Below are 26,673 nucleotides of genomic sequence, written 5' to 3' on the forward strand. Positions count from 1 at the left end.
CCCCCCACCCCGCCAGCCATGCTTCCCAGCCCCCTTTCCTTCCGGCCCCCCCTTCCTCCTGGCCAGCGCCGCGGCCCCCGATTCCTCCCAGCTGTGCTTCCCGCCCCCCTTTACTCCCGGCCAGCCCCGCCCCCTCCTGGCTGGTCTCCCCTCCCCCGATATCCTGTGGCCAGCCCCTTTCCACCCAACCCCCCGCCCCCACGATCAGCCCTGCTTCCCATTGGTCTCTCCATCTCCTCCGGCCAGCCCTGTTGCCCCCCCTTCCCAGCCAGCACCGCTCCCTTCCTGGCCAGTCCTCCTCCCCCCACCATGAAGAGTTTCTGGGTTTTGTGTTGTTTGTTTTTTTTGTTTTTTTTGGACTCCTAGCAGTGACCCAGGTTCTTTGAGTCTTTTTTGTTTTGTTTTGTTTTTGCTCAACAACTTTGGTCCCCCCCCTTTTTTTCCTTCAACAAAATTTTTTCCCGGTGTTTTTTTTTGGGGGGGGGGGGGCATGTTCGGTATTTTTGTTTCAGCCATCTGGCAACCCTAGCTGGCTGGCTTGTCAACCCTCGCCAGTCCCTGCTCAGCCAGGACCACCCCCCACCTGCATGTCCTGGGTGGTCCCGGCTGAGCTCTCGGCTCCGTGGGTGGCAAGTGAGTTGCCCTTCAGGGCAGAGGGAGCCCAGCTGTGGAGCGGGAGAAGATCGAGTGACTGGGAAAGGGACAAACCAGGAGAGCACCACAATCCACCCCACAAGGTGGGTATTTACGGGGATCTGAGTCAGTCCCCCACTCCCCACGCCGAGGTGAAACCGGCAAGATCAGGCAGAGGCGGCATGTGAGGGCAGGTTAATTTATTTTGGAAACGTCTAGTAGCAGAAAATATACATATGACAGGAAGATGCTGACAAGTCCAGCCTGCTCCTGGCAGGACCCTGCAGCTGTAGTTCTGGGCCTGGGACTCAGAGGGGAGTCCATGCTATTGCTTCTGGTGCCTGGGCCTGGTAACAAAGGCTCCGATGAGTCCCAGAGCCAACAGGCTCACCCCAGCGATCCCCACCGTCGTCATGGTTTCCCTGACCTGCAGGACAGAAAGGGGAGCCAGTCAGCTAGCTGCCAGGGAGCCCTGGTCTAGGGACGGTGTCCAGGCCCACTGGCTTTGCTGAGCACAAGCTGCCCTTGGAACTGTACAGATTAGACCGTCCGTTTGTGGGCGGAAAGACTGTGTTAGAGAAGCTCAAACGGAGCCAGATTGACTTGTGCCCGATCCAGCTGTGTATTCCGTGCATGTCTAAGGATGAGCCCGCCTACACACCGTTCCCTGCCTCAGTTTCCTCACCACTGTGGCATTCTTTGTCATGGATGCTTAACAGCCTCTGTGCCCATCAGCACACAGCAGGACCAGAGCATGGAAAAGCCCAGTGTGCGAAGAGAGGCAGGCAAGAGGTATCAGAAGACAAGAGGCTTTACAAAGCAATGGGCTATAGCCAAGGGGCCAGGCCGTTGCAGAACCAGGAGTCTGAGCAGGGGGGCTCTGGCCTCCCCAGATGACACTGGCCAGAACCCAAGACCGTCAGGGGTGGGTAGGGCTCTGAGGGAGGGGACTGTGTTCAGGTGGTGAGTGTTCAACCACAGGCCTGTAGCACGGTGTGCTTCCCAAGTAGGAGAGGGAGGGAGGGAGAGAGGGAGTGTGTGGTTAAGTTCCTTTCTTTGCCTGCCATACCGTCTCCAGGGGGTTAAATTATAAATCCGAGTGAAGCTTCTGGGAAGGGGGTGGAGCGACTGGGTGCTACATAAGCTACTGGGGAGATGAGGGGGGCTAGCACTAGTATTGAGACCCAGGGCAGCTGGGCTATGGAGTCCTATGACCCCAGGGAGGGGTGCCAGAAACGGCCGCTGTACCTTGGGCACATGCCACAAGGCCAGGGCCAGAAGCAGTGCCTGGAGCTGCTTCAAAACATGTGAGATCCAAAGGCTGGGCCCGTGAGCTGGGGCGACGCCAGGGCTCTAACACGAGCACAAGGACCACATCCCCCTTATAGGGGCACAGCAGCAGCTATACACCAAGATCCGGGCCCAGGTCTACCAGGCGCCGCCCTGACCATGAGTGAGATAGGGCCCCATTGTGCCATGCGCTGCACAGACCCTGACCAAGTAGGTGTAGCTGGGCTGCCAACAGAAGTACCTGAACAAGGTGCGGGGAGGGGATTGTTGCAAAAGGGGGAGGGGGTTGCCCCCATCCAGCCCTTCATTGCTGCCCGAGCTGCACCAACATTTAAAGAGCCTGGGATAGCTGCCTCCCTCCCCCCACCCCCAGCCGCAGTCCTGGGTGCCTCGTGCTGCTGCTATCCCAGCCAGCTATTAAATGGCTGTGATTTAAATATGTCAGGAAGCCCAGAGCAACCCAGGGGCTCCCCCTCCCCCTCAGCTGCCACCACACTGCACAGTCTCAATTTAAATGTGGCAGGGAGCTCCCAGCTACCACAGCAGCAGCCCCGAGAGTCCCAGGCCCTTTAAAGTTGCTTAGGCCCCTGGGCAATTGCCCTCTTTGTTCCCCCATCAGCAGCTCTGAGATGTGGCTTTATACCAAGCCCACCCTCCGGGAAAGCACGCGAGGGGCCCCTGCCCACACCTGGTCGCACATAGGCTGGCCATAGCGCAGATTGGTGACGAAGTGCTCGCAGTTCTGGCTGGTGACACTGTACGCCATCTCCTGGCCCACCAGAGATTCGGCCTCGCTGAGGATCTTGCTGACAGGCAGTGGCGAGCATCTCCCATCATACTTGTTGTTGACTTTATACCTGTCTCGCCCAACAACGTCTCGGAGACGCTCCTTCTTCACCATGGCTCGGTCAGTCATCACAGACATGATACTGGAAGAACCAGCTCCTGCAAACTCACCTGGGGTGGCAAATGTCCATGTGATCCAATCATGTAGACACCCCTATCTTTCTATACCCTCCATACATCCTCTCTATCCCTCCAGTCTGCATACATTCCTCTCTGTCCACACCTCCCTCCTCATGATATCCCAGGATGTATAATGCCTGCCAGGGACTCACATCTGAGATGTCAGAGTCTGTACCTGTAAAAGCAAGAAGTCCTGTGGTACCTTGAAGACTAACAGATTTATTTGGGCATACATTGTTGTGGGTAAAATGCAATTCATCACATGAATGCCTGTAATGTCCACTCCAATTCATCTGATGATGTGGATTTTACCCACAAAAGCTTATGCCCAAATAAATCTGTGAGTCTTTAAGATGCCACAGGACTCCTTGTTTCTAGAAAAGTTGGATGTCTTCAAGTCACCAGGGCCTGATGAAATACATCCTAGAATACTCAAGGAGTTGGTAGACGTGGTGTCTGAGCCATTAGCATCATCTTTGAAAAGTTATGAAAGACAGGAGACATTCCAGAAGACAGGAAAAGGGCAGAATATAGTGTCCATCTATAGAGAGGGAAATAAGGACAACTCAGGAAACTACAGACCAGTCATTTTAACTTCTGGCCAGGAAAGACAATAAGGCAAATAATTAAGGAATCATTCTGCAAGTATCTGGAAGATAAGGTGAGAAGTAACAGTCAGCATGGATTTGTAAAGAACAAATCATGTCAAACCAACTGGATAGCTCTCTTTGATAGAATGAGAAGCCTTGTAGACAAGGGGAAAGTGGTAGACATGGTATACCTTCACTTTAGTAAGGCATTTGATAAAGTCTCACATTACCTTCTTTAATAGGATAACGAGTCTTGTGGATAAGGGAGAAGTGGTGGATGTGGTATACCTAGACTTTAGTAAGGCATTTGATACGGTCTCGCATGATATTCTTATCAATAAACTAAGTAAATACAACTTAGATGGGGCTACTATAAGGTGGGTGCATAACTGGCTGGATAACCGTACTCAGAGAGTAGTTATTAATGGTTCACAATCCTGCTGGAAAGGCATAACAAGTGGGGTTCCGCAGGGGTCTGTTTTGGGACCGGCTCTGTTCAATATCTTCATCAACGATTTAGATATTGGTATAGAAAGTACACTTGTTAAGCTTGCAGATGATACCAAGCTGGGAGGGGTTACAACTAATCTGGAGGATAGGGTAATAATTCAAAATGACCTGGACAAATTGGAGAAATGGTCTGAGGTAAATAGGATGAAGTTTAATAAAGACAAATGCAAAGTGCTCCACTTAGGAAGGAACAATCAGTTTCATACATACAGAATGGGAAGCGACTGTCTGGGAAGGAGTATGGCAGAAAGGGATCTAAGGGTTATAGTGGACCACAAGTTGAATATGAGTCAGCAGTGTGATGCTGTTGCAAAGAAAGCAAACATGATTCTAGGATGCATTAACAGGCGTGTTGTTAGCAAGACACGAGAAGTCATTCTTCCGTTCTTCTCTGCGCTGGTTAGGCCTCAGTTGGAGTATTGTGTCCAGTTCTGGGCACCGCATATCAAGAAAGACGTGAAGAAATTAGAGAGGGTCCAGAGAAGAGCAACGAGAATGATTAAAGGTCTAGAGCACATGACCTATGAGGGAAGACTGAAAGAACTGGGTTTGTTTAGTTTAGAAAAGAGAAGATTGAGGGGGACATGATAGTGGTTTTCAAGTATCTAAAAGGGTGTCATAAGGAGGAGGGAGAAAACTTGTTCATCTTGGCCTCTGAGGATAGAACAAGAAGCAATGGGCTAAAACTGCAGCAAGGGAGGTTTAGGTTGGACATTAGGAAAAAGTTCCTAACTGTCAGGGTAGTCAGACACTGGAATAAATTGCCCAGGGAGGTTGTGGACTTTCCATCTCTGGAGATATTTAAGAGCAGGTTAGATAAATGTCTATCAGGGATGGTCTAGACAGTATTTGGTCCTGCCATGAGGGCAGGGGACTGGACTCGATGACCTCTCGAGGTCCCTTCCAGTCCTAGTATTCTATGATTATATTATTCTCATGAATAAACTGGGGAAATACAGCATAGATGGGGTGACTATTAGTTGGGTGCATAACTGGTTGGATAACTGTTCTCAGAGTATAGCTATTAATGATTCACAGTCATGCTGGAAGGGCATAACAAGTGGGGTTCCTCAGGGATCAGTTTTGTTCAATATCTTCAGCAACGATTTAGATAAATGCATAGACAGTACGCTTATAAAGTGTGTAGATGATTCCAAGCTGGGAGAGGTTGCAAGTGCTTTGGGGAATAGGGAGAAATGGTCTGAAGTAAATAGGATGAAGTGCAAAAAGGACAAATGCAAAGTGCTCCTCTTAGGGAGGAACAATCAATTGCACACATACAAAATGTCTAGGAAGGAGTACCACAGAAAGCCATTTAGGGGACATAGTGGACCACAAACTAGATGTAAGTCAAGAGTGTGACAATGTTGCAACAAAAGCTATTAGAGGTCTAGAAAACATGACCTATGAGAGAAGACTGAAAACACTGAGTGTGTTTAGTTTAGAAAAGAGAAGACTGAGAGAGGACATGGTAGCAGTTTTCAAGTTACAAAGAGAAGGGAGAAAAAATATTCTCCTTGGCCTCTGATGATAGGACAAGAAGCAATAGGCTTAAACTGCAGCAAGGGAAGTGTGGGTTAAACATTAGGAAAAGCTTCCTAACCGTCAGGATGGTTAAACACTGGAATAAATTGCCTAGGGAGGTTGTGGAATCTCTGTCATTGGAGATATTTAAGAGCAGGTTAGACAGACACCTGTCAGGGATGATCTAGATGATGCTTGGTCCTGCTGTGAGGGCAGGGACTGGACTTGATGGCCTTCAAGATCCCTTCCAGTTCTAGTGTTCTGTGATTCTATGCACAGCCCTCTATCTACTCAGTGCTACATGTTCATATCTAGCTACATATCTGTTGATGTATCTCTTTCATCACTATACATCCCCTCAGTCCATCCATCCATCTCTCTCTCTCTGTCCATCCCGTAGCTCCTACCCCAGCCAGATCTGTCCCCATCTCTGAGTTAGCACACTGCTCCCCTCTCCCACATCACAGGCTTCAGCTTTGTCCCTGAAGGCAGTGGCTGGGAGTGTGACCCATGCATACCAGGTGGACCAGGGGGTGGGGGCCATGGTGGGGCCATCTGAGTGTCAGGCTTGGCTGGGCAGATGCACGGGCAGATGTTTTCACAGGTAACCAGTGGTTTTAGGGGTATCTCAATTTATGGGGCTGCCTAGCCTGAGACACCCCATCCATCCCTCCCAGTCTCCCCATGTCCTGCTACCCAACTTCCGAGGGCTCAGAAACTCAGACAGCCCCAGTAAATGGAGGCACCCCCAATGATGCATGACAATCCAGGATGGATTTCCTGCTGGATCACAGTGGGTGTATCCCCCTCCGCCCCCCAGTCTGGTATGGAGCCCTCCCCCCCACTTGTCCCAGACTGACATGCCCAGCAGCTCCTCCCCACCCAGTCCAACCTCCCCTCGCCAGCTCAGCACCTCTCCCCGCTCATTGAGGGGCCATTCCTTACTGGGTGGGGCCAGGTGGATGACGTAACCATTTCCTACATAGAGGGCCCAGTGCTGGTATCCAATGCGATAAACCTCTATCAGGTCCCCAGGCTTTGGTTCCTCCTGCGGGAGTGAGAGCCAGATTAAACTGAATGCTCAAAGGAAGCACCAACGACTGTCTCTGAGGCCTCTCACCCCTCCGAAACCCGTTCGCTGCCTCCCTCTACTTATCCCTCCCACCAGCTCCTCTGCCCATCCCCCCTACACTGTCTCCAACCTGACTGCTGCAAACACCTCCAGCACCCACAACTCAGCTCCCCCTGAGCCTTTCGGCCCCCCCGATCTCCCACAAAACCCCCTCACTTCCTCCCCACGACGCCTGTTAATCTTCCCCCATTGCCCTCTGGTCCCCTGCTGTCTACTAGTCCCCTCAGGGGTCCCCCACATGCTGCTAATCCCCCCTGCCAGCTTCCCCTGCTCCCATGAACCCCCACGCACTGGGTCCCTTTGCTGCCAGTAATGCCTAGCTCCCACTGTCCTTCAGCTCCCTTGCTAACACTCCCCGCTCCCGCCGCTGGCGCTGCCCATCCCTCTGCCAAACCCACCCTCATCGAGTCCCTTCTGTTCCCTGATAATCTCTCCCTGCTCCCCCCACCCCACTCACCACCCTTCACTGGCTCCCCCCCCACACACACACACACACTAGCAGGACTGCCAGAGCAGGCTGAAGACGACCTGGAGAGAGCTGTCCATCGGACTCCATCCAGCTTCCCCCCAGTCAGGGGCAGGCGCTCCTCTCCCCACCTCAGGAGGCACTTGGCATGGCTTCCCTACTGGAGCACTTGCTCCCCAGGCACCCCCAGGGACTCTGAGCCGCTGTCTGGTGAGAGATCCCCAGCGAGCGACTCCCCCAGCTCCTCTAAGAAACTGCGCCTAGAGCGGCCATCCCAGGCGCGGAGCCAAGCTCACGTAAAGGGGGTGTCTGCACCGGGAAACTGTCACCCACTAGCTCTGCTCCAGCAGGCGCGCTAAAAATAGCACCGTGGCTCGCAGCAGGAGCAGTGTCTCAGGCTAGCCGCTGCCTCCGCGCCTGCCTGACTTCCTAGGTCTGTGCTTGGGTGGCTAGCCTGAGCCACCGCCTGTGCCACGTTGGCCCCCCGGCTAGTTTTAGGCACGGTGGCTTCTCAAGCAGCACTCGCACGAGTCGGTCCCCCCACTCCCACCCCACTCCCACCCACCGTGCAGACTCTCGAGCAGGGTACAGGTACCTGGGGGTACACCGTGCTCTTGCGGGGGGGGGGGGTACAGCAACTCATCTGCCTAGTTGCCCAGATTTACAACCGGCTGCATGACAAGCACTCGCGAAGTCCATACAGACTAACGGGCTTGTTCTCACTGCTCTGTGCTAGGTGTTTCTCAATCTGGAGGTTGCAACCCTACTTAGGGCCATAGATTTAGGGGGGTTACAAGTACAAGGCTGGTATTAGGGGTGACAAGCAGGGCAGTTGCCCAGTCACCAGGCCCCAGGGGCCCCAGGAAGCTAAGTGACAGGCTTCAGCTGTGGGTGGTGGAGCTGAACCCAAGGTCCACCCCCGCTGCCCAGAGTTGGGAGCAGACTCCTGGGACAAGGACAATATTCTGGAAAGGCTGCAAGCCACTGCCCGAAAGCACCCAGAGCCTGGGAGGGGTTTGTCCTGGGCACTTTCTGTGAGAAGCTACTCACCATCGTCAGGGCCGTCTCCGCAGTGCTGGAGTGCAGAGTGATTTTCTCTGCGCTTCTCCCCTCCGCACTGCAATTTCACTTTTGCTTTCCTTTGGAGCCTAAGAACTTCTCTGCGGGGCAGAGTCTACCCGGCAGCACAGAGCAAATAAAGGAAATAGATTGTGCTTTTACTAATTTCACACACACACAAAAAGTGTCTCTGTCACATGGTGGTGATGACAAGGCAATTTGGAGCTTTCACATGAGTTAGCCTGTCAGAGTAAACCCCCAACCCTCTATAGCCTGTCCCCTGACCTGAACACTCCCCACCCATTAGCTCATAGGAATTCAGAACGCAACCTGCTCCACTAGTGCTTCCCTAGTGCATAGAACCCATTTCTAGACATGGGGAAATCACATGACTATAATGAAATCCTATGTTTAAATTTACTCTTAACAGTGTGTTAATCACAGTCACTGAAACCACTGTAAGGGTTTCAAAACCTAGGCGCTAACATATTTTTAAGATATCAGACCCCTGCTTCAGGGTATGGGCTACTGTGTTTTTCAACATCACTCAGGCACTGTCTTGCTTAGTTTTTAAAGGTGAGATATTGAACAGGATAGTTCCTGTATAATTCTGTAGCCAATTCTATAGTCAAGACCGAGCTGTTGTCCTTTAGCATACACTGCTCTTCTCGTTAAAACCACGAGAAGAGCAGGATTGGCTGGTCCAGGAAGGTAGGGAGCAGGATGGGGGGGCTGTCCCCACCATGGGATGCTAGCTCCAGCCTGGCCCCACGGCAGGAGGCCTGGCTGATTCAGAGGGATGAGGGAGGGATACAAGGCCAATCCCCTTTGGGGGCACTAGCTCTGAACTGGCAACAGGTTGGACAGACTGGCTGGTTTAGAAGCTGTGCAATCAGAGCAGGGTGGTGTTCCACTGGCAGGTAGGGTCGAGTCCTTCTGCTCACCCGCCTTGTGTGATCAAAGAAAGAGGTGCATTTGCACCTCGAGAGAGGGAAATGAAGAAACCGATTGACAGAGCCAGACAAGTACCCAGGAATCTGCTTCTTCAAGACAAGAAGCCCAACAAAGAAAATAACAAGAACACCTACAGCCACCAGCTTAACCCCCTCTTAACACATCGTTGACAACCTACAACCTAGCCTGGAAAATGATCCATAGTTCTCACAGGCTTTGGGGGACAGGCCAATCCTCGCCTACAGACAACCTCCTACAATGCCTATAGGAACCCTGAGGATACTTGGCTAGGGCTTGGGCTCCTATGGATAGGGGTCTCCATCCTATAGTTAGGCTTGTTATGGGTAGGGTGCTAGGGTTGGGGTTCCTGTTAGTACTGCCCAAGCTTTCTTTTTCACTTAAGTAGACAAAGGAACCAGCATTTTGGGGCTTCTGGAGAAGAACCTGTCCCATGGGGGTGTTAGCCATGATGCTGCTGGAAGAGTGGGGGGTGAGAAAAACCATCTTGACCAATGCTAGAGCAAGCTTTAGACTTCTAGATGCATTTTATTGGCTTGTAGCTGTTTTTATCTTTATCTCTTATGCTTGGATTCACTGAAAAGCCTGTCTTCTTCTGTTAATAAACCTGTTGTACTGTTAATCTATCCCAGTTGATGTGGCAAGTTGTTGGTTTTTGTCTCTTTAAAGGAGAAAATGGATTGTATTATTCTTCTGGCTGTTGCAGGGGAGGGCTGGACATTTCAGAGCAGAGGGGTTTGGGAACATTTGGGACTGGGGTGTTTGTTGAGGTCACCTGCTAACATCAGCCAAGGCTGGAAAGGCAAGAGCATGTCTGGTGACTGCTGGCAGCTGTTGGATACAACGGGATTGAAAGCAAGCTATACAGGGAGTTCGGGCTGGGTATGTGTCCTGTGCAAGGAGCCACAAGTAGCAGCAGCTTTCTGTGGCATGCCAGAGTCTATTACAGGCAGTGACACAATTGCTCACTGGTCTGACTCATGCCCCAGCATCTGACACTTACTTACTCACCTTGATCAAGTCATTGCTTGATCTGCTTTTGGAGCTGGTAAACAGAGCAAGCTGCCCAGGTCTCTTCCGGACAGGTATTTTCTCAGTCCTCAAATCATTTCTTTGGCTCGTTTTTGCATCTGCTCCAATTTTTCAACATCCTTTTTAAAGGAAGCCCAACAGAGCAGAAGGCAGCATGGCAAGGTGGGTCTTACCAAGGCTATCTTCAGACATAAAACCAGCTCATTGCACCTACACCCTGGTTATGTACCCCAAGTACCAATATCCAACACAAATTGCATACCTACCATATCCACGGCTACGTCTACATGGCCTCTTATTTGCAGAAGAGGCAATGCAAATAAAGCGCTCATTAGCAATTTCTCGCACTTCATTTGCATAATCTCTTCCGATGCTTTTTGCAGAAGAGCTTTTTGCGCAAAAAAAAAAGCAGTGTAGACGGGTCCGTTTTGCACAAAAAAAATCCCTTTTGTGCAAGAACCCTTATTCCTCAAAAAATGATGTTTACAGGTTCTTGTGCAAAAGAGTTTTTTTGCACAACACAGACCCACAGATTTTTTGGCACAAAAATCTCTTGCACAAAAAGCATTGGAAGAGAATATGCAAATGAAGCATGAGAAGATGCTAACGTGTGCTTCATTTGCATTGCCTCTTCTGCAAAAAAGAGGCAGTGTAGATGTAGCGCAAGTGTTATTTGGGGAAGTCAGTCACATCAGAAATACTGAATCCAGACATCTGAGCTAGTAAGAAAGTTACAGTCGCTGGAGAGAGACATTTTTAGGGTTTCAATTACAGTACTGACCAGAGGGCCTGACCGTGCTAAGGGCCCATATCATGCTAAATGCTGTAAAGGCCCTGACCAAGGTCGGGGCTAATGTGCCAGGCATGCAGTGCTAGGGGTGGCTATCTAGGTCAGAAACTTTTCAGAGTAGGGGGTGGTTGCGAAGGTCTGAGGACTCTGTATATGCAGCATAAGACTCTGTTTGATAGGGGCATTCTCTGTGGATATTTGGCAGGATTCTTTACCGTCTTAGTTAGGCTGTAACCTTCCATCAGGCTGAATCCCTCACAGCTGGTGGTGAAGGAGCACCCTTGGCTTAAGTGCCCAAGCTTTGAAACCAAATCTCACTGAGCCAGCTGAACAGATTTATCAGGGCAAGGTTGCCTGGCAACAAAATCACCTGGGCCTAGGATCACCTGTGCAGGGTGAGGCAGGAGGAGGGAGTCACCTGACAGCCGGACCGGGCAGGTATAGGGAGGCTGATCAAGGGGTGGACTTTAGCCTTTTTTGCTAGCTCAAGCATGGAGATTCTGTAGCAGGGGTCTGAGGAGGTAGAGGAACCTGGTCCAGCTGAATGCAGGAAGGGTGAGCTTCTTGTTTGCTGTAGATTTTTGCATCTGGTTAAGTGAGGTGTGTAGTGTTGTGGGTTCCCTTGCACGGTATCTGTGTGTTTTGCTACACTCACCATGTGACCTGTGAGACTGCAGAACTGTAACCTGCAATGTGGGTGCTGGGAGAGGATGTGGTTATACTATGGGGGAGTCAGCTGATTCCAGGGGCTGGGCTGTAGGCTGGGTGATTATAGCCCTCAGCAGGTGCTATTAGATAGAGGGTCTGCACCAGGCAAGTGTGTATTGGGACCCCAAGACTGGGGCTGGGTATAATCTCTGGAGGCTTGAGATTTCTCTTCTTCCTTCTGCTCCCTGATTGGGGAGTTGGTGTTGGCATGCCAGCCCCCCCATCAATCTGATTGGCTGTAATTACAGCCAATAGGAACAGTTGGGAGCAGTGGGCAGCTACAGATGCATGTATGTCCTTGGGGAGCTGTGCCAGGTAAGTGCCCCTCTCATTACCCAGCCTTTGTACCCCCTCTTTGCCTCCTGCACCCTCCTCCTCACCCAGATTCCACACCCTAAGTCTGCTTCCTGGCAGCCCCCTCCCACATACTGAACCCCTCATTTTTGCTCCCACCGCAGGGCCTTGGAGGGTCCACAAAATCTGCTAGCCTGCCCCCTCCCAACTCTGGTGTGTGTGCAGAGTGCTTTTCTGCTTCTCTGTCCAAGGCTGTGTGAGTGAGGCATGTGTGCGTGCGTGGTCCCCCAACTGACTTTTCTGTGGGTCAGTGGCCCCTGACCCAAAAAAGGATCCCACCCCTGCTCCGAAGACTTAAACACCTTTGGATCCCCAGCAGTCTGGTGAGCAACCATGAGGGGTCACTCAGCTGCAGCTGTGCCACTGGAATAATGGGGCCTCCATCTCCATTGGAGTCTGGGCAGTGCCTGGAGCAGTGGGGCCAGAATCCTTACAGGGGCTTCTAGCTATCGGGGTACAATCTAAGGTTGCTAGGCACCTGGGACCCTGGTGCTCACCAGGTTGCTAAAAGTTGGGTTGACCAAGTGTGGTGAGCTCTGCGTGGCTCCCAGAAGTAGCCAGCATGTCCTCGCAGCTCCATGGCACAGGGTGGCCAAGGAGGCTCTGCACACTGCCCCTGCCTGCAGTGCAGGTGTGGCCCAAGTAGGAATGTTAAAAAGCGCTTAATATGGTAATCATGTAGCTGCTGCAAAGCTTAGCTTTATACTTGCCTGCCCGGCTCTTGGGAAGGAGGCTTCATCACTGCCCTGCTGCAGCAAAGCTGCCTCCCCAGGAGCCAGCTCAGCCTAACAGATAAGCATCATCATGTCGGTTACCTGGCTAGTCAGTTAAGCTCGAACGTCCCTAGTCCTAAGCACTGGTTTTGCAGCTCCCATTGGCCCCTAGGAGCTGGAGGCACATACCGGCGACTTCCGGGAGCCACCTGAGGGAAGCGCTACCTGGAGCCTGCTCTCTTCATTCTGTCCCACACGCCAACCGCTGACCCCCTCCCCTTCCCATCTACCTCCTGGAGCTCTGCACCCCCCGTGGCCCCTCCTGCACCCCAGAGCCTGCCCTCCCACATCCCAATCCCCTGCCCGGTGAAGATGGGGGAGAGCCAGTAATGGAGGGAGGGGAGATGGAATGACCAGAGGCCAGGGCCTCAGAAAAGGGGCAGGGCAAGGGTGCTGGGTTTTCTGCCATCACAAGGTTGGCAGCCCTAGCAGCTAGCATTAATTCTAGAACGCCCGCTGATCTGGGGCTTTGCATGGCTGTGGGGGCACCAGGAGAGCTGCCTTGAGATGGCAAGGGGGGACCTTTTCAAAAGCACCTAAGTCCCAATGACTTTCAACAAGACTTTGGCTCATAATTCACTTAAGTGCTTTTGAACATGTGACCCTTGATTATTTAGAGGTGAGCTAGTCCAAAAGCCAGAGCTCCCCCACCTCCCCTCCAGGGCTCGGTCCCTGCACTGGACATGGGATTCTCACCACCTTCCTCCCACCAGCTCAGCCACTGCCATTGGACCTGGGAATCCCTCCCTTCACCTCAGGGCCTGGGACATGATGTAGGCTCACAAAGAAGTGGCCAAGATCTTCCCATACATCTGTAGCCAGCAGCTCCCACTTTGACCCAAAAGAACCAAGATCAACCCCTGGCAAGAGAGACCAGCCTTAGAGCCCCCGACCTCCCCACACAGTACCCCCAGGGTGGCAAGACCCCAGCATAGGCTGGCTCCCCCCCTTTGATTGAAACCCCCACAGGCAGGCAGTGACCGTGGTGACTTTGTACTAATCTCCTGGTTTTATTATTGTGCTGGTGAGGGGGTGGGGAGGATGCTAACCCTGTAGAGGACAGAGCAACACATACAAAGCTCCTAGCGCACCCCCAAATCAGCTGCAAAGTCTCTTCTGCTTGGATCCAAAAAAACCCAAATCCCACTGATCCACTCAGTCTGTTACTGGTTCTGGCGTTTTCTTCTTTGGACTGCAACCCCAAGGAGGCCCAGGGCAGCCAGCCCGAGCCCAGCAACGCTCACCCCCACCAAGACATCCCGCACCTGTAAGACGAGAGAGGAAGAGAATCAGGATGAGGGGACAGTCAGACACCCTGGCCTGTTACCAGTGCAGCAGGAGGCAATGGGGCCTAGGGGCTAGAGCACAGGACTGGGAGTAAGGATACCAGGCTTGTATTCCCAGCTCTATATATAGTGATTCACTCCCCCACCTGTACTCTGTGCCTCTGTTTTCCCCATCTGTAAAATGGGGTAGTCATACTGGCCTGCTTTGTAAAGCACATGGGGCTCTGCAAATGAGAAACCCCCTGGAAGAATGAGGGACGATAACTGCAGAGCAGCAGTGGGCTGCAGAGCCACCTGCACCAGTTAAATGTGGAAACACTCAGAGTGACTGGCCCAGGATGCTCAAGGAATCAGGGGCTGGGCTGAGCTGAGACTCCAAACAGCCTGACTCAGGACTCCCTGCTCTCACCACTAGAGCCCACTCCCCTCCCAAAGTTGGGAAGAGACCCAGGAGCCCTGCCAGGAAGACAAGGAGCCAGCCCCCGCACCTGGTCGCTCCTGGGCACGCCGTATCTCAGCTCCGTGACGAAGTGCTCGCAGTTCTCGCTGGTGACTTTGTAGGACATCTCCTGGCCCACCAGCTGCTCAGCGGCCCGCACAATCTTCCCCACTGGCAGTGGGGGGAACTTCCTGTCGTGCTTGTTGTTGAGCCGGTAGCGGTGCCTCCCCACCACATCCTGGAGATGCTCCTTCTTCACCAGGGCCTTGTTGGTCAGGGTGGCCATCAGGCTGGCAAAGGCTGCTCCAGGCACCTCACCTTGGGATGAGAGTCGCTGAGAATGGAAACGAATGGAACTCGGGGACGCCAATTCCCACCCCCACCTCTGACCACTAGACACCACTCCCCTCCCAGAGCTGGGGATAGAGCCTAGGAGTCCTGGCTCTGAGCTCCCTACCCTCATGCTCTTACCACTAGTCCACATTTCCCCTCAAAGCTGGGGACAAAGCACAAGTATCTTGACTCCCAGCCCCCCTCCTCTAACCATTCTCCTCCCACTGCCTGCAAATCTAATTCTGTCTCAAGTCTCCCTGCTCCACCATTCCTTGCAGCAGACATGCTAAAGGAGCAGAGGGGGTAGCACTTTGCTCTAGGCATTGGTGAAATCAGGCCTTACTAGGGGGGGCCAGGTGAACAACATAGCCGTCTCCCACGTAGATGGCCCAGTGCTGGTATCCGAAGCGGAAGATCTCAATCAAGTCCCCTGGTTCCAGCTCTGCCTGCAGGGGAGGGAATGGGGTGGGAGGTTACGGTCAGGCCCGGCACAGGTGCACAATGAAGAGGGACGTCCTGCGTGACTCGTTCAGGGGATCAGTCTCGACTCCAAGCATGATGGGTGTGAGGCTAGACTGTTGAAATGGTGACAAGATTGTGACAGAAGCTGAAGATGTGCCAATCAGTGCAAAAAGCAACACCATCAGATGTGCAGGCTGGGGGCAAAGAGAAGTCAGAACACAGGGAGCCCCACAAGAGGCTTCCTGACCCTTTACAGGGATACCACCCCATTCCCACCCACTAACCTGCTTTCTCCAAAGCAGTGTGACCTAGTGGACAGAGCACAGGCTTCGGATCAGGAGACCTAAATTCTATTCCCAGTTTGGCTGCTGGCCTGTGGGGTGACCTGGTGTAAGTGGTGTCCCTGCTCTGCCTCAGTTTCCCAATTTATATTGTCGCTGATGGTATTGACCTCTTTTGTACTGCACTTTGCAAGCTCTGTGTAAGAGCCAGCTGATTTTAGATTATTACATCAGCCTGGGAGGTGGGAGGAGAAGAGAAGGGGAAATACTGAGCCCTATTTCCTTTCCCAACTTGCTGGATCAAAGTGTTCAAGCTGGAGTGTCTGAGGTTTACATCCATTAGAGCCAGGTGCCCCAACCAGGGCCTCCCAGCAGTGGGGGAGAGACACAATGGGCTAAAGTGCTGAGGTTGGAGGAATGCCAGAAGCTGAGGGGAGAAAAATGTACAAGTTCAGCAAAATGGGAGCCAGCAAGCCCTGGGCTGCAGGATACAGGGCAAAGCCATTCCACCTCAGCTCCAACTGCAGGGAGGGGGTGGGCCAAGTTGCGACTGATCTAACCTTTCCATTGCACATCTTTTCTGGGTTGGGCTTGGCTGCATTCCAGACTCAAGGAGCCGCTGGTCGCTTCCCAGGGGAGACTGGGTGCCCTAGTGGGTAATGAACTGGCTAAGACTCAAGACACCTGTGTCCTTGCCCCAGCTCTGCCATGAGCTGGTCTCTTTGTTTCCCCTGCTTTGGGGCAGAAGCGATCTCACTTGGGGCCTGTGCAGAACCTAAGCCTAGCCTCACACTGATCTCAGTCCTGAATGAAATCAGGACCTCAGTTGTCAGGCACTACACAGACATGCCCCCCCCCCCCCCCCCCCCCCCCCCCCCCCCCCCCCCCCCCCCCCCCCCCCCCCCCCCCCCCCCCCACTGTGATCAAGGCCCCCCCATTGTGTGCCAGGCAATGCACAGACATCAGGGTTTCACGGTGCTAGACCCTGATTTGAGGTGCAGGGAGGAGAGGGGAAAAGTATGGGAGGAAGTGGCAGAAAGACCCCTGCTGTCATTGATTTTGCAGGGTGGGCACCCAGACACTTAAATGGTGGGCAGCAGGGTAAAAGCCTAATTGTTTATGGCCTACTTAATTATGACTGATTAGGAGTACTGATTATTTCTGCTGTGGTAGCATCCAGGATCTCAGGCATAGATGCTGCCCAGACACACAGTAAGAGCATGGTGGGAGCTGCATGTGCTTGCTTGGTCCCCATCTGCCCCTACAATGCTCACAATGGAAGGGCATGTTTTCAAGGAGCTGTGGGTCTCTGTTTTAAGGCTTCTTTTCATCTCGTCGTCTCCAGGCCGGGTCTTGAAAGAAGACTGGGCAGAGCCACAGCTTGCTGCAGATGCACCTACAGGGACAGAGAGATGGGTGCTGAGGCTGGACTGCAGCCCACAGGTGTCATGAGCTGAGTGGGGGCTCAGCCTGCTTCCTAGTCATAACAGGTAAGTGCATCACAATAGAGTTACCATGGTAAGTCAGGGCTGAATGGGCCATGCAGCTTGCTCTACCTTATATCTCACTGCTGTAGAAGAAAACACCTAGGGAGAAGCTAAGGCCAGGAGAGAGCCCTAGGGGAAGATCAGGCCGGATTTGGGGAAGTCTGGTATTTGGTACACCTAGCACAGGCTTGGGGAATGTAAGGCCAGCGGGCTGGATCTGGCCCTGAGGCTCAGAGCTCCCCACCCCCCCAGCATTGGCCAACACTGGTGCTCCAGCCCCTCACCGCCCCACTACGGTGCTGAACCACCAAAAAAATCTACCAGCCTGGGCCCCTTTAGTCTCGGGTGGGGGGGGAAATGTGGGGAGTGACCTTCTGCTTCTTAGTCAGGGGCCATGTCAGTGAAGGCTGGTTTGTTTGTGGGTTTTTTTGCTTCTCACTTGTGTGGACCCCAATAGGTTTTTTTTTTTCTGTGGGTCAGCAGCCTCCAACCCCCAAAAAAGCTCCCCCCCCTGTCCTAGCAGCAGAGACAGGACAGTTCAGCCAGATCCCCAGCCATTCAAGCGAACTGCCCCTGGTAACACGAGCTGGGATGAAATTAACATAGAGGGGACCTGGAACTGTTCTCCTCCCCCTGCCATTTATCTGGTGGTCAGCTCATCCCTGATCCAAGGTGAGGCTGTATCCCATTGTATCACAAGTATTTCCATGGCAGGGGTGGGCAATAATTTTTGACTGGAGGGGGGCAAAAATTCAGGGTTGGGTGTTTTTTAGAAGCCCTGGTCTGCGAAGGGGCAGGGCCTCAGGTAGAAGGGGCAGGACACTTCAGTGCTTCCTGACCCACAGACCCTGATTGGTATGAGGGTGGAGGAGCATGTAAAATCTTTGTGCCCCCCAGAGAACCACCAGCTGTTCTGAACAGCTGGCAGTTCCCTTTAGGTACCCATGCCTCTGGTGGCAGAAGGAGACTTCGCATGCTCCCCCCTGCTTCCCCCAGGTCAATTGGGGCCTGTGGAGGGGGAGCACACGAAGTCTCTGGCTCCCTGCTCCAGTCCTGCAAGGGAGTGCAGCACTTAGTCAACTGCCAGCTGATTGGCCTGGGGGCAGTGTGTGAATTCTCCTCCTCCCCTCCTTCTACCCTCTTCTCTCCTTTGCGCCCCCCCCCCGCCCCCAGGGTGCTTCATGTGCTCTCCTGTCCCCAGGCCCTGATTGGTACGGGGGTGGAGGAGCATGCAAAATCCTGCCTTCAGGGGGTCCCTGGGGATAGGGCAGTTGCTTGGGGAGCACAGTGGTGTGTTCGAGTCCTGGCTGCCCTGGGAACAGCTGGATAGCCAACACAGACTGCCCCAGGAATGGACCAGGCTCCTGCCTCAGGAAGGCACAATAAGGGACCCCCTGAAGGCAGGGTTCCCCCAAGAAACGCCCCCGATTGGTGGGGGGAAGCAGCAGAGCCCCCATGGGCTGAATCAATGTGCTTGGTGGGCCAGATCTGGTCCTTTTGCCCACCCTGTTCCATGGTCTGCATTGTACATACATGGTGGGTGCGTCTAGACTGGCAAGATTTTGCGCAAAAGCAACTGCTTTTGCGCAAAAACTTGCCAGCCATCTACACTGGCCGCTTGAATTTGCGCAAGAGCACTGACTCTGTAATGTACAAAATCAGTGCTTCTTGCGCAAATACTTTCATGCTCATGCTCTGGAAAAAGCCCTCCTGCGCAAGAGGGCCAGTGTAGACAGGGAAGAACTGGTTTGCGCAAAAAAGCCCCGATAGCTAAAATGGTGAGTAGGGCTTTCTTTGTGCAAAATCGCGTCTAGATTGGCACGGATCTAGATGCGCTTTTGCAGAAATACTTTTAACGGAAAAGTTTTTCCCGTTAAAAGTATTTCCGCAAAATCATGCCAGTCTAAACGCAGCTGGTCTGATTGTCAGCTATGGAGCAGGATTGGGGGCACACAGATGAGGTTTTAAATCTGCTCTGCACTTCCCATAGTTTTACACTAGGAAGGGGGGGTGTACAGCAGCCTAGAGGGTACTGTAATTTACACCTGGCTTCCTAGAGCATGAAGAATCACCACATCTTCGATCCAGTGTCTATGCCAGCGGGGGCAGATGGGCCTGTCAAGAATTCAGACAGCAGTTGCATGCTAACCAAGGGAGAGTTTCTTGGGGGTTCCAATTGTGCTTCTCCCATTTATGCTTCCAGAATGGATAATGGGAGCTGTCTAAGCCCTCACTGTGCAGTTTTGAGCCCCTGGGGAGAATCTTGGCTGTTTTTTTTTCCCCCCCAAACACCCTTCCTTCCCCACCCAGTCACATGAGGGTGTGATGCATGTCCAGCTACACTGCACAAGCAAGGGACTGTGGAATCACGCTACAGCCAGACACCACTGCCTCTTCACATCTCCCATTGCTACTTACCCAGTGGTGCCAACGTGAGACACGTCCCAGGCAGTGCTTCATGCTCGCTTTGCCGCAGCGTGTGGGGGGGTCTGGAAGGAATCGGTTTTTCTATTGGCTCCATGACTCCAGATGCTTCCTTTGCCTGGTGTGAAAGAGAACAGTGGTTCTAATAAACAACTGCCAGGCACTAGCTTGGCTCTGGCGTTACCATGCAGCAAGGCACCTATTTCCAGGGTGCAGCCAGTGGCCCCCGCTTGGCTCTAGTAAGGAGTGTGAGAGCCCAGCCTGAGCACCTATTGCAGGAGAGGGAAATGATCTTTTCCCTGGGCAGCCAGTTCACAAATGGGTCAGGAGCTTGGGTGGGGAGCCTAGAAGAAGCAGATCCTGGAGGATAGGGCACTAGGAGCCACTGGGGCTTGGATCCTTGGGGGGGGGGGAAGCAGATCACTACACCTGGGTATTAGGAGACCAGCAGAGAGCTGGTCCTAGTGGTGGTGGGGACAAGTCCCAGAGGCAGAAGGGGCTCGAAGTCTGAGGGGAGCAGGGACAAGAGCAGCAGAGGGAATGCAGGGGTTAAAGTGGATGCGGGGGGGGGGGGGGAAGAAACTTCAAGGAACAGGCATGAGTGGCTCTGAGGGACAGGAGGAGGGGGGAGATAGTGGGACCCCGGGAAAGCGCTGGGCTCCAAGGGGCAGTAGGAGCCTACGAACAGCAGGGGCCAGATCCCGGGGCAGTAGGAGCCGGGGGGGGGGGTGGATCCTAGGGGCAGTAGGAGCCGGGGGGGGTGGATCCTAGGGGCAGTAGGAGCCGGGGGGGGGGGTGGATCCTAGGGGCAGTAGGAGCACGGCGGGTGCAGATCCGGGGAGAAATAGGAGCGGGAGGGGGGGCGCGGATCCAAGGGCCAGACCCGAAGGGCGGTAGGAACCCGGCGGGGGGGCCGGACTGCTGCGCACTGGGTTGCCGCAGGACCGCAGCGCGGGGCAGGTTTCCAGGCGAGCCCCCGACGATCCTCTCCTCCGGGCCGGGCGGCAGAGGGCGTCGCGCCCAGCGCGCTGCTGCGGGTGCGTCATGCGGCTGGAGGCTGCAGCGGGCCCGGGCTGACGCTTGGTCAGCAGCTCGGGCGTGAGGTCGAAGGGGCTCCGCCCAGCCGGTCGCTCCCCGGCATCCTGGGGCCCGTGGCGAGAGGCGCGTGAGCCGGACACGAGCCCTGGGCCGGGGCGCAGCGCCGGGCGGCCCGAGCAGGCTGGACGCGCCCAGCAGGACTCCCGGGATGCGGCCCCAGGCTCATGCCGCGCGCCACCCCCCGCCCATCGTGGCAGCCGGAGTCTGCTGTAACGTTGTTGTTCGCTAACCATCGCCCCCACTCCATGGGGGCCCCAGGTCGCCGGCTACTGTGGGGCTGGGCAGCCAAAGCGCCTCCCCCCGCCGGACCCGGCGTGCGTTGAGTTCATGGACCAAATTACATCCAGGTTGAGTGCTGGATTTTGCAGGCAGCTCACCCTGACTTTCCACGCAGCACAGAGCAAGGACCCTCCCCCAAGGATTTCTCCAGAAAGGTCCCACCCATCGCTTTTAAAGAGCTCCAGTCTTGATGCAAACGCTCCCGGAGATGGAAAATCCACCATAGCCCCAAAATACAGGACTATGTAGCACTTTAAAGACTAACAAGATGGTTTATTAGATGATGAGCTTTCGTGGGCCAGTCCCACTTCCTCAGATCAAATAATGGAAGAAAACAGTCACAACCATATATACCAAAGGATACAATTTAAAAAAATGAACACATATGAAAAGAACAAATCACATTTCAGAACAGAAGGGGGATGTGGGGGGGGAAGGAAGGTGAATGCCAGTGAGTTAATATTAGAGGTGGGGAAGGGGAAATGTCTGTGAGCTAATAGTATTAGAGGTGATAATTGGGGAAGCTATCTTTGTAATGTGTAAGATAGTTGGGGTCTTTGTTAAGACCTGTGCGGAGGGTGTCGAATTTTAGCATGAATGCCAGTTCAGAGGATTCCCTTTCAAGTGCAGATTTGAATGTCTTCTGAAGTAGGATGCAGGTTAGCAGGTCATTGAGACTGTGTCCTTTCTGGTTGAAATGACAAGAAACTGTTTTCTCTTTGTGATCTTGTCTGATATCTGTTTTGTGGGCATTAATCCTTTGGCGAAGTGTCTGAGATGTTTGTCCAATGTACATAGCAGACGGACACTTTCGGCACATGATAGCATAGATTATATTTCTGGATGTGCAGGAATATGTGTTCTTGATCTTATAACTCACTTGGTTAGGTCCAATAATGGTATCAGCAGAATGAATATGTGGACAAAGCTGGCAACGGGGTTTGTTGCAAGGGAAGGTACCAGGGTTGGTATTAGTGTGGTATGTCCTGTGGTGGTTGGTAAGAAGCATCTTGAGGTTAGGTGGTTGTCTATAGGAGACTATTGGTCTGTCTCCCAGAGCCTCTTTGAGTATGATATCCTGTTCCAATATAGGCTGTAGTTTATTGATAATGTGTTGGACAGGTTTAAGTTGGGGGTTGTAGGTGATGACAAGTGGTACAACCGCATCTGCTCTAATCCCACTGACAGAGACCAGAAGCTTCAGGATCTCTACCAAGCATTTATAAACCTCAACTACCCACCCAGAGAAATAAAAAAGCAAATTGAAAGAGCCAGACGAATACCTAGAAACCATCTACTTCAAGACAGACCCAAGAAAACCAACAATAGAACACCACTTGTCATCACCTACAACCCCCAACTTAAACCTGTCCAATTATCACCTCTAATACTATTAACTCACAGACATTTCCCCTTCCCCACCTCTAATATCATTAACTCACTGGCATTCACCTTCCTCCCCCCCCCCCCCCCATCCCCCTTCTGTTCTGTAATGTGATTTGTCCTTTTCATGTGTGTGCATTTTTTTAAATTGTATCCTTTGGTATATATGGCTGTGACTGTTTTCGTCCATTATTTGATCTGAGGAAGTGGGTCTGGCCCACGAAAGCTCATCATCTAATAAACCATCTTGTTAGTCTTTAAAGTGCTACATTGTCCTGCATTTTGCTTCAGCTACCCCAGACTAACACGGCTACATCTCTACCACTATTCTACATAGCCCCAAAGACATCAATGACTAACCACAGCCAAGCTCTTGTTTTGTTGGGGAAGCTTTATTTCTAGGCTGAACTTATCTAGCTTTAGCTTCCAGCCACTGGATCTGTGTGTAATGCCAATCCCTCCATCTTCTCCAACCCTTTGCTTCCATTGAGATCAAAGCACTCTCAGCTGACCATGACTTTACCTAGCTCACCCAGCAGGCAACTGGCAAACCTGGACTAGAAGGCCTTTTTGGCTGTATCCACTAGGCTACACTGCACCACTGTGTCTTAGTAGCCCCCCTCTGTAAAATGGGGATAGGGCATTCTTCCTCCCAAGGTGCCAAAAGGTTAGCAGGCAGTGGGCTGCTACTCTAGGGACAGAGACAACCATTCGCTTGACACAGTGACCTCACCACACTGCACCCCTGCTGAAGGAAGTAACATGGAGCTGGTCACCCAGTCGTTTGAAAGGTTGAATGGAAACTGAAAGATGACACTGCAGAGCTGAGAATTTAAGGGGCCTGACTTTAGTGGTATAGTCTTAATACTTAATGTTTTCTTTTTAACATTTGGAGAAGGTTTCTCCCTCCAAAAAAAAGCTTTTAGTGGAATCAATTTGAAGCCACTGGTAATTCTACACTGGGAGAGGAATTTTTCCAAAGATAACTCAATGTGGGGGAATCAGCCCAGCATAATCATCCATCCACTCCCAAAGAATCTTGATGCCACAGTTGGTCCCTGTTAGCTAAGTTTCACTCCCACCCTCTTTAAAGCCTTTGCAGATTTCACTCCCCTCATCATGTACTTCTCTTGGACTCCATGCAGACAGCTTTTACGGGGGCAAGTTGGAAGGGCATCTTCAGGGGGACAACTGGTGGGAACTAGCCAGGGCTAGTAGGGAATGGCTTGATAGGGAGGTGGTAGAGAAGGCTTCAAGTGGGCAACATGAAGGTGACTTCAGATACTTACAGGACTGAGGAATTTCAAAAAGAGGCTATAGATCAGGGTTTCTCAACCTATGGGTCACCATTACATTTCAAAAGGGTTGCTGGGGGTGGCTCTACCCCCCCTCACCCTGTTTAATTGCCTTGGGTCACTAAGTCTTCCTGAATTGTCAAAATGGGTCCCATCTGGAACAGATTGGGAACCACTACTATAGATAGTTCAACATCCCCCCCTCCTCCCCCCCCCCCGCACACTGATGCCTGCAATACCAGTCCAGGCCCACGGACAGAGGCAATACACTGGTGAGAATTTTGATGAGCCAAGGAAGTCTCCAGCAGAACAAGCCTCAAACAGCCAAGGGACAATAGACACAGAGAGAGGCACTGAGCCTCCCAGGGAAAGGGATAACCCCCACTCCCTCCCAAATAAGGTGCTGTGACCATGAAATGGAATGAGCTTTATTCTTGTGCTTTACATGAGCAGGAATGTGCAAGTGCTTCAGGGTTGGTGGGGTGGAGGGGCTGGAGTCAGACTGGACCGGGAATGGGTGGTATCTGGTCCCCTGGTTTACATCACAGATCCTGGCATTGCCTGACTGACTCCAGCCAGATCGCAGTGGAGAGGGGAGGCCATGACATGCTTGGCTGGCGAATGGTATCAGTGGTCCTGGTAAAGGGACACCAGACAATCCAACAAGAGACTAAGGATTTTACAGTGTGATACCCCAATGGCAAAAGCTCCCTACTCACAAGGGCTAAGGTGAGTGGTCACTCAGCAAGAGATGTTAACAAAGGGAGTCTCCCACATGGTGCTCAGTAGGGCATTCCCCCACCTCTCCCCGTGAGCAGCACTGCATTTCAACAGCTATGCCATGTGGGACTGAGCTGCAGCACAAGACTACTTAAGAGCGGGTTTGTCAGCACAAAGGACCCCCTGGGCGCATCTCCATTGAGCAGAGCTCGGTTTTGCCCCAAAACTGAAACTGGGGTAGTGGGCTCTTCACACTGGATAGGAGGAAAGTGTGGCTGTAAAATGAATAGGCCACATTGGTCCATGATGGAGAGACTGGCAGGAGTCTCTCACTAGAAGCATGTTGGTCCTGCTTAAGGAGCCCAGGCTGGCTGGCAGCACCAGAATCATATCACGGGCTCGCTGGTCCTTGGCCAACATTAGGCAGGGCAGGACAGCACACTGTTGGCTAAGGCTCTTTTGGACAGGGGGAAGGATGGGTGTGTGTGTATTTTTTGGTACCATCCCCACCCAACCCTAAGGCAGCAGCTGATTGAGGGATGTTCCCCTCGTCTCCATGAGACCCAATGACAGTTCAGTTCTACCAAGGCACAAGGGGCAGCAACGAAAAATGAGGAACAGCAAGGGTGACTCTGCTCAGGCCTTGAGGATCCTTTGCTTCCGCTGGGTCAGAGGGAAGACAGCAGAGAGAGCAGAAAGTGAGAGGCAGAGCCTGGGATCGTACACTTGCCCCTTCCCCGTGCTGGAGGGAAGCAGATCCCACGCGATGGGAAGTAGCCATTAAAGGAGCCGGGATCCAGATGTGGTCTCCAGTAGAGGGGTCACTCCCAGAAGCAGGAATGTAAGTCTGGTGGGGTCCGGCTGCCCCATCTCTGTGACAAGGCACTGGCTGGCACAGGTAGAAGGTTAAAGCTGCAGTTGGTCTTTTTTTTAAAGTGCAAAAAAAATAAAAAGGGGGTGGGGAAGCAAAAAAGATGAAGGGGAAAAGAAACAAGAATGAAAGAAGAGAAGAGTCTAGATTTGGAGGCATGGAGCCGCACCCAGCCAGCTGCAGCAGGAGCACAGGACTTTGTGATGCCCCAACTTGGCCTTGGCACAAAGGCTTCACTGGGTTTTCTTGTCCGCTGGAGCCCTTGCACCCGATGTGTCAGCTACAGCAGCCCGGGTGGCATTGCCCACGCGGGAAGTGGCCTGGAGAAAAGGTGCAGAAGAGAGGTTGGTTAGTGGGGACACTTGGAATATCCCAATATGCACTATAACACGCTGGCTAATGGGTGAAACCGCTTCTCCGTGTGTGAAACAAGTTCCTGTTCCACCTGCTCTGTGGGAGGTCAAAGGGAAAGGGTGGCCACGTTTCCACTGCTGGAAGACCTCTGTGGGGATCTCCAGCTCTGGTCCTGTGAGTGCTACTAAACCCTGCAGTACCACAGCCACACTGCACAGTCATGATGTTATCAGTGGAACTGAGCCTTCTCAGCCCATAGGACTTGTCAGTTCCCTGGCTCGCCAGTTCCACCTTCCCTTTAAATAGCTACTATCCTCTTTCCCACACACCAAGCCATTCATGCCACCAGGCCTGGTCTGCCCCAATCTGCATCCCCCTGTCATGCCTACCCCCCCACACCTAGCACTTCCCACCTGCTCCAAGACGAAGTCAGCAGTGGTGTCAATGACCACACCCAAGTCACGGTACTGGCCTGAGTAACGGATGTAGCCCCAGGCCAGCAGTGCGATCAGCAGCAGCCCCACCACACAGTTGCAGAGCTGGGCAGCCACATCCAGCCCCAGGAAGCCAGTAAGGCCCGAGCTAATGTAGAGGGCAATGATAGCGCTAAAGATGACGGCCGGAGTGCGGAAGGTGCTGAAGATGTTCTTGCTCTTGTTGTGCTTGGCAAAGTGCTCAAAGAGCTCAGTCATCTCCTTCTCCAGCTCTGCCTCATAGCGCTGGCTGAACTCCTTCCCCCCCATCTTCTTGATCTTCTGGAAATGCTCTAGGGCTGATGCCCGATGCTGCTGGTGCTTCTCCTCCAGGATCTCCGGAGAGATGTAGGGTTTATCGCCCCCACACATCTGGGAAGAAAGGGAGCATCATATAGGAGGTTGCATCTCTATGCCCAAATGAATCTATGAGAATTCAGAATATCCCCCACGGGAGTACGCCCCCCCCACAAGCTCACCAGCAATTGCAGGGACCAGGGCGATGGAGACAAGACAACTGGGTTCCATCCCCAGCTGTACGATGGGAGTGGGGGCCTGTGCATTAGAGCAGACGGCCAGGGAGTCAGAACTCCAGGGTTCTCTTTCCAGCCTCTAACAATATCTTTGCAAGTTCTGCTGATAAGCAGCAGACCTGCTAGCGACACTGGCAGGACCTGACTTCCAGCATG

At 52.8% G+C, this 26,673-nt stretch overlaps 3 protein-coding genes across 10 annotated transcripts in view; all 3 read right to left on the reverse strand.

The window, feature by feature from the left end:
* Window positions 1-794: 794 nt before the first annotated feature.
* LOC102459717 (phospholipase A and acyltransferase 3-like) lies at window positions 795-8,321 on the reverse strand. The gene is made up of 4 exons (XM_006125050.5): window positions 8,162-8,321; window positions 6,459-6,561; window positions 2,612-2,880; window positions 795-1,060 (listed from the first exon to the last, which is right to left on the reverse strand). The coding sequence occupies exons 1-4, from the start codon at window positions 8,162-8,164 to the stop codon at window positions 959-961; spliced, it is 477 nt and encodes a 158-aa protein (XP_006125112.2). The 5' UTR covers window positions 8,165-8,321; the 3' UTR covers window positions 795-958.
* Window positions 8,322-13,785: 5,464 nt separating this feature from the next.
* Window positions 13,786-21,011, reverse strand: LOC102459953 (phospholipase A and acyltransferase 3-like). 5 transcript variants are annotated; one of them, XM_006125051.5, is made up of 6 exons: window positions 20,987-21,011; window positions 19,506-19,629; window positions 16,875-16,996; window positions 15,201-15,303; window positions 14,574-14,842; window positions 13,786-14,064 (listed from the first exon to the last, which is right to left on the reverse strand). In XM_006125051.5, exons 2-6 carry the CDS (start codon window positions 19,606-19,608, stop codon window positions 13,963-13,965), a joined length of 699 nt encoding a protein of 232 aa, XP_006125113.3. In that variant the 5' UTR covers window positions 19,609-19,629; window positions 20,987-21,011; the 3' UTR covers window positions 13,786-13,962. The 5 variants fall into 5 exon arrangements, with proteins under 5 accessions (XP_006125113.3, XP_006125114.3, XP_075795234.2 ...); XM_006125052.4 differs by lacking the exon at window positions 20,987-21,011 and adding an exon at window positions 20,840-20,980; XM_075939119.2 differs by lacking the exon at window positions 20,987-21,011 and adding an exon at window positions 20,441-20,815.
* A 2,967-nt stretch (window positions 21,012-23,978) lies between these two features.
* Window positions 23,979-26,673, reverse strand: part of ATL3 (atlastin GTPase 3) — a 29,160-nt gene continuing 26,465 nt past the window's right edge. For all 4 annotated transcript variants that reach the window (XM_006125053.3, XM_014574579.4, XM_089781160.1 and 1 more), the window contains exons 12-13: window positions 25,925-26,356; window positions 23,979-25,477 (exon numbers count right to left, since the gene is read on the reverse strand). In XM_006125053.3, coding sequence (XP_006125115.1) covers window positions 25,391-25,477; window positions 25,925-26,356 — 519 coding nt within the window. In that variant the 3' untranslated portion in view covers window positions 23,979-25,390. The remainder of the gene's footprint in view (window positions 25,478-25,924; window positions 26,357-26,673) is intronic.

The sequence above is a fragment of the Pelodiscus sinensis genome, chromosome 11 (genome assembly GCF_052426305.1).
Source record: "Pelodiscus sinensis isolate ZL-2025 chromosome 11, ASM5242630v1, whole genome shotgun sequence".
In the NCBI taxonomy this organism is placed as follows: domain Eukaryota; kingdom Metazoa; phylum Chordata; order Testudines; family Trionychidae; genus Pelodiscus; species Pelodiscus sinensis.

Excerpts from the sequence above, each read along its gene's own strand:
- LOC102459717 (XM_006125050.5), bottom strand. Across the intron at positions 2,881-6,458 it reads CATCCACCTGGCCCCACCCA|GTGAGTTTGCAGGAGCTGGT; the intron begins GTAAGGAATGGC and ends TTGCCACCCCAG. Across the intron at positions 1,061-2,611 it reads GCCAGCCTATGTGCGACCAG|GTCAGGGAAACCATGACGAC; the intron begins GTGTGGGCAGGG and ends TCTGTCCTGCAG.
- LOC102459953 (XM_075939119.2), bottom strand. The coding sequence starts at position 20,557 with ATGACGCACCCGCAGCAGCGCGCTGGGCGCGACGCCCTCTGCCGCCCG. Across the intron at positions 19,630-20,440 it reads TGCGGTCCTGCGGCAACCCA|GCAAAGGAAGCATCTGGAGT; the intron begins GTGCGCAGCAGT and ends CTTTCACACCAG. Across the intron at positions 15,304-16,874 it reads TGAAAACATGCCCTTCCATT|GCAGAGCTGGAACCAGGGGA; the intron begins GTGAGCATTGTA and ends CCTCCCCTGCAG.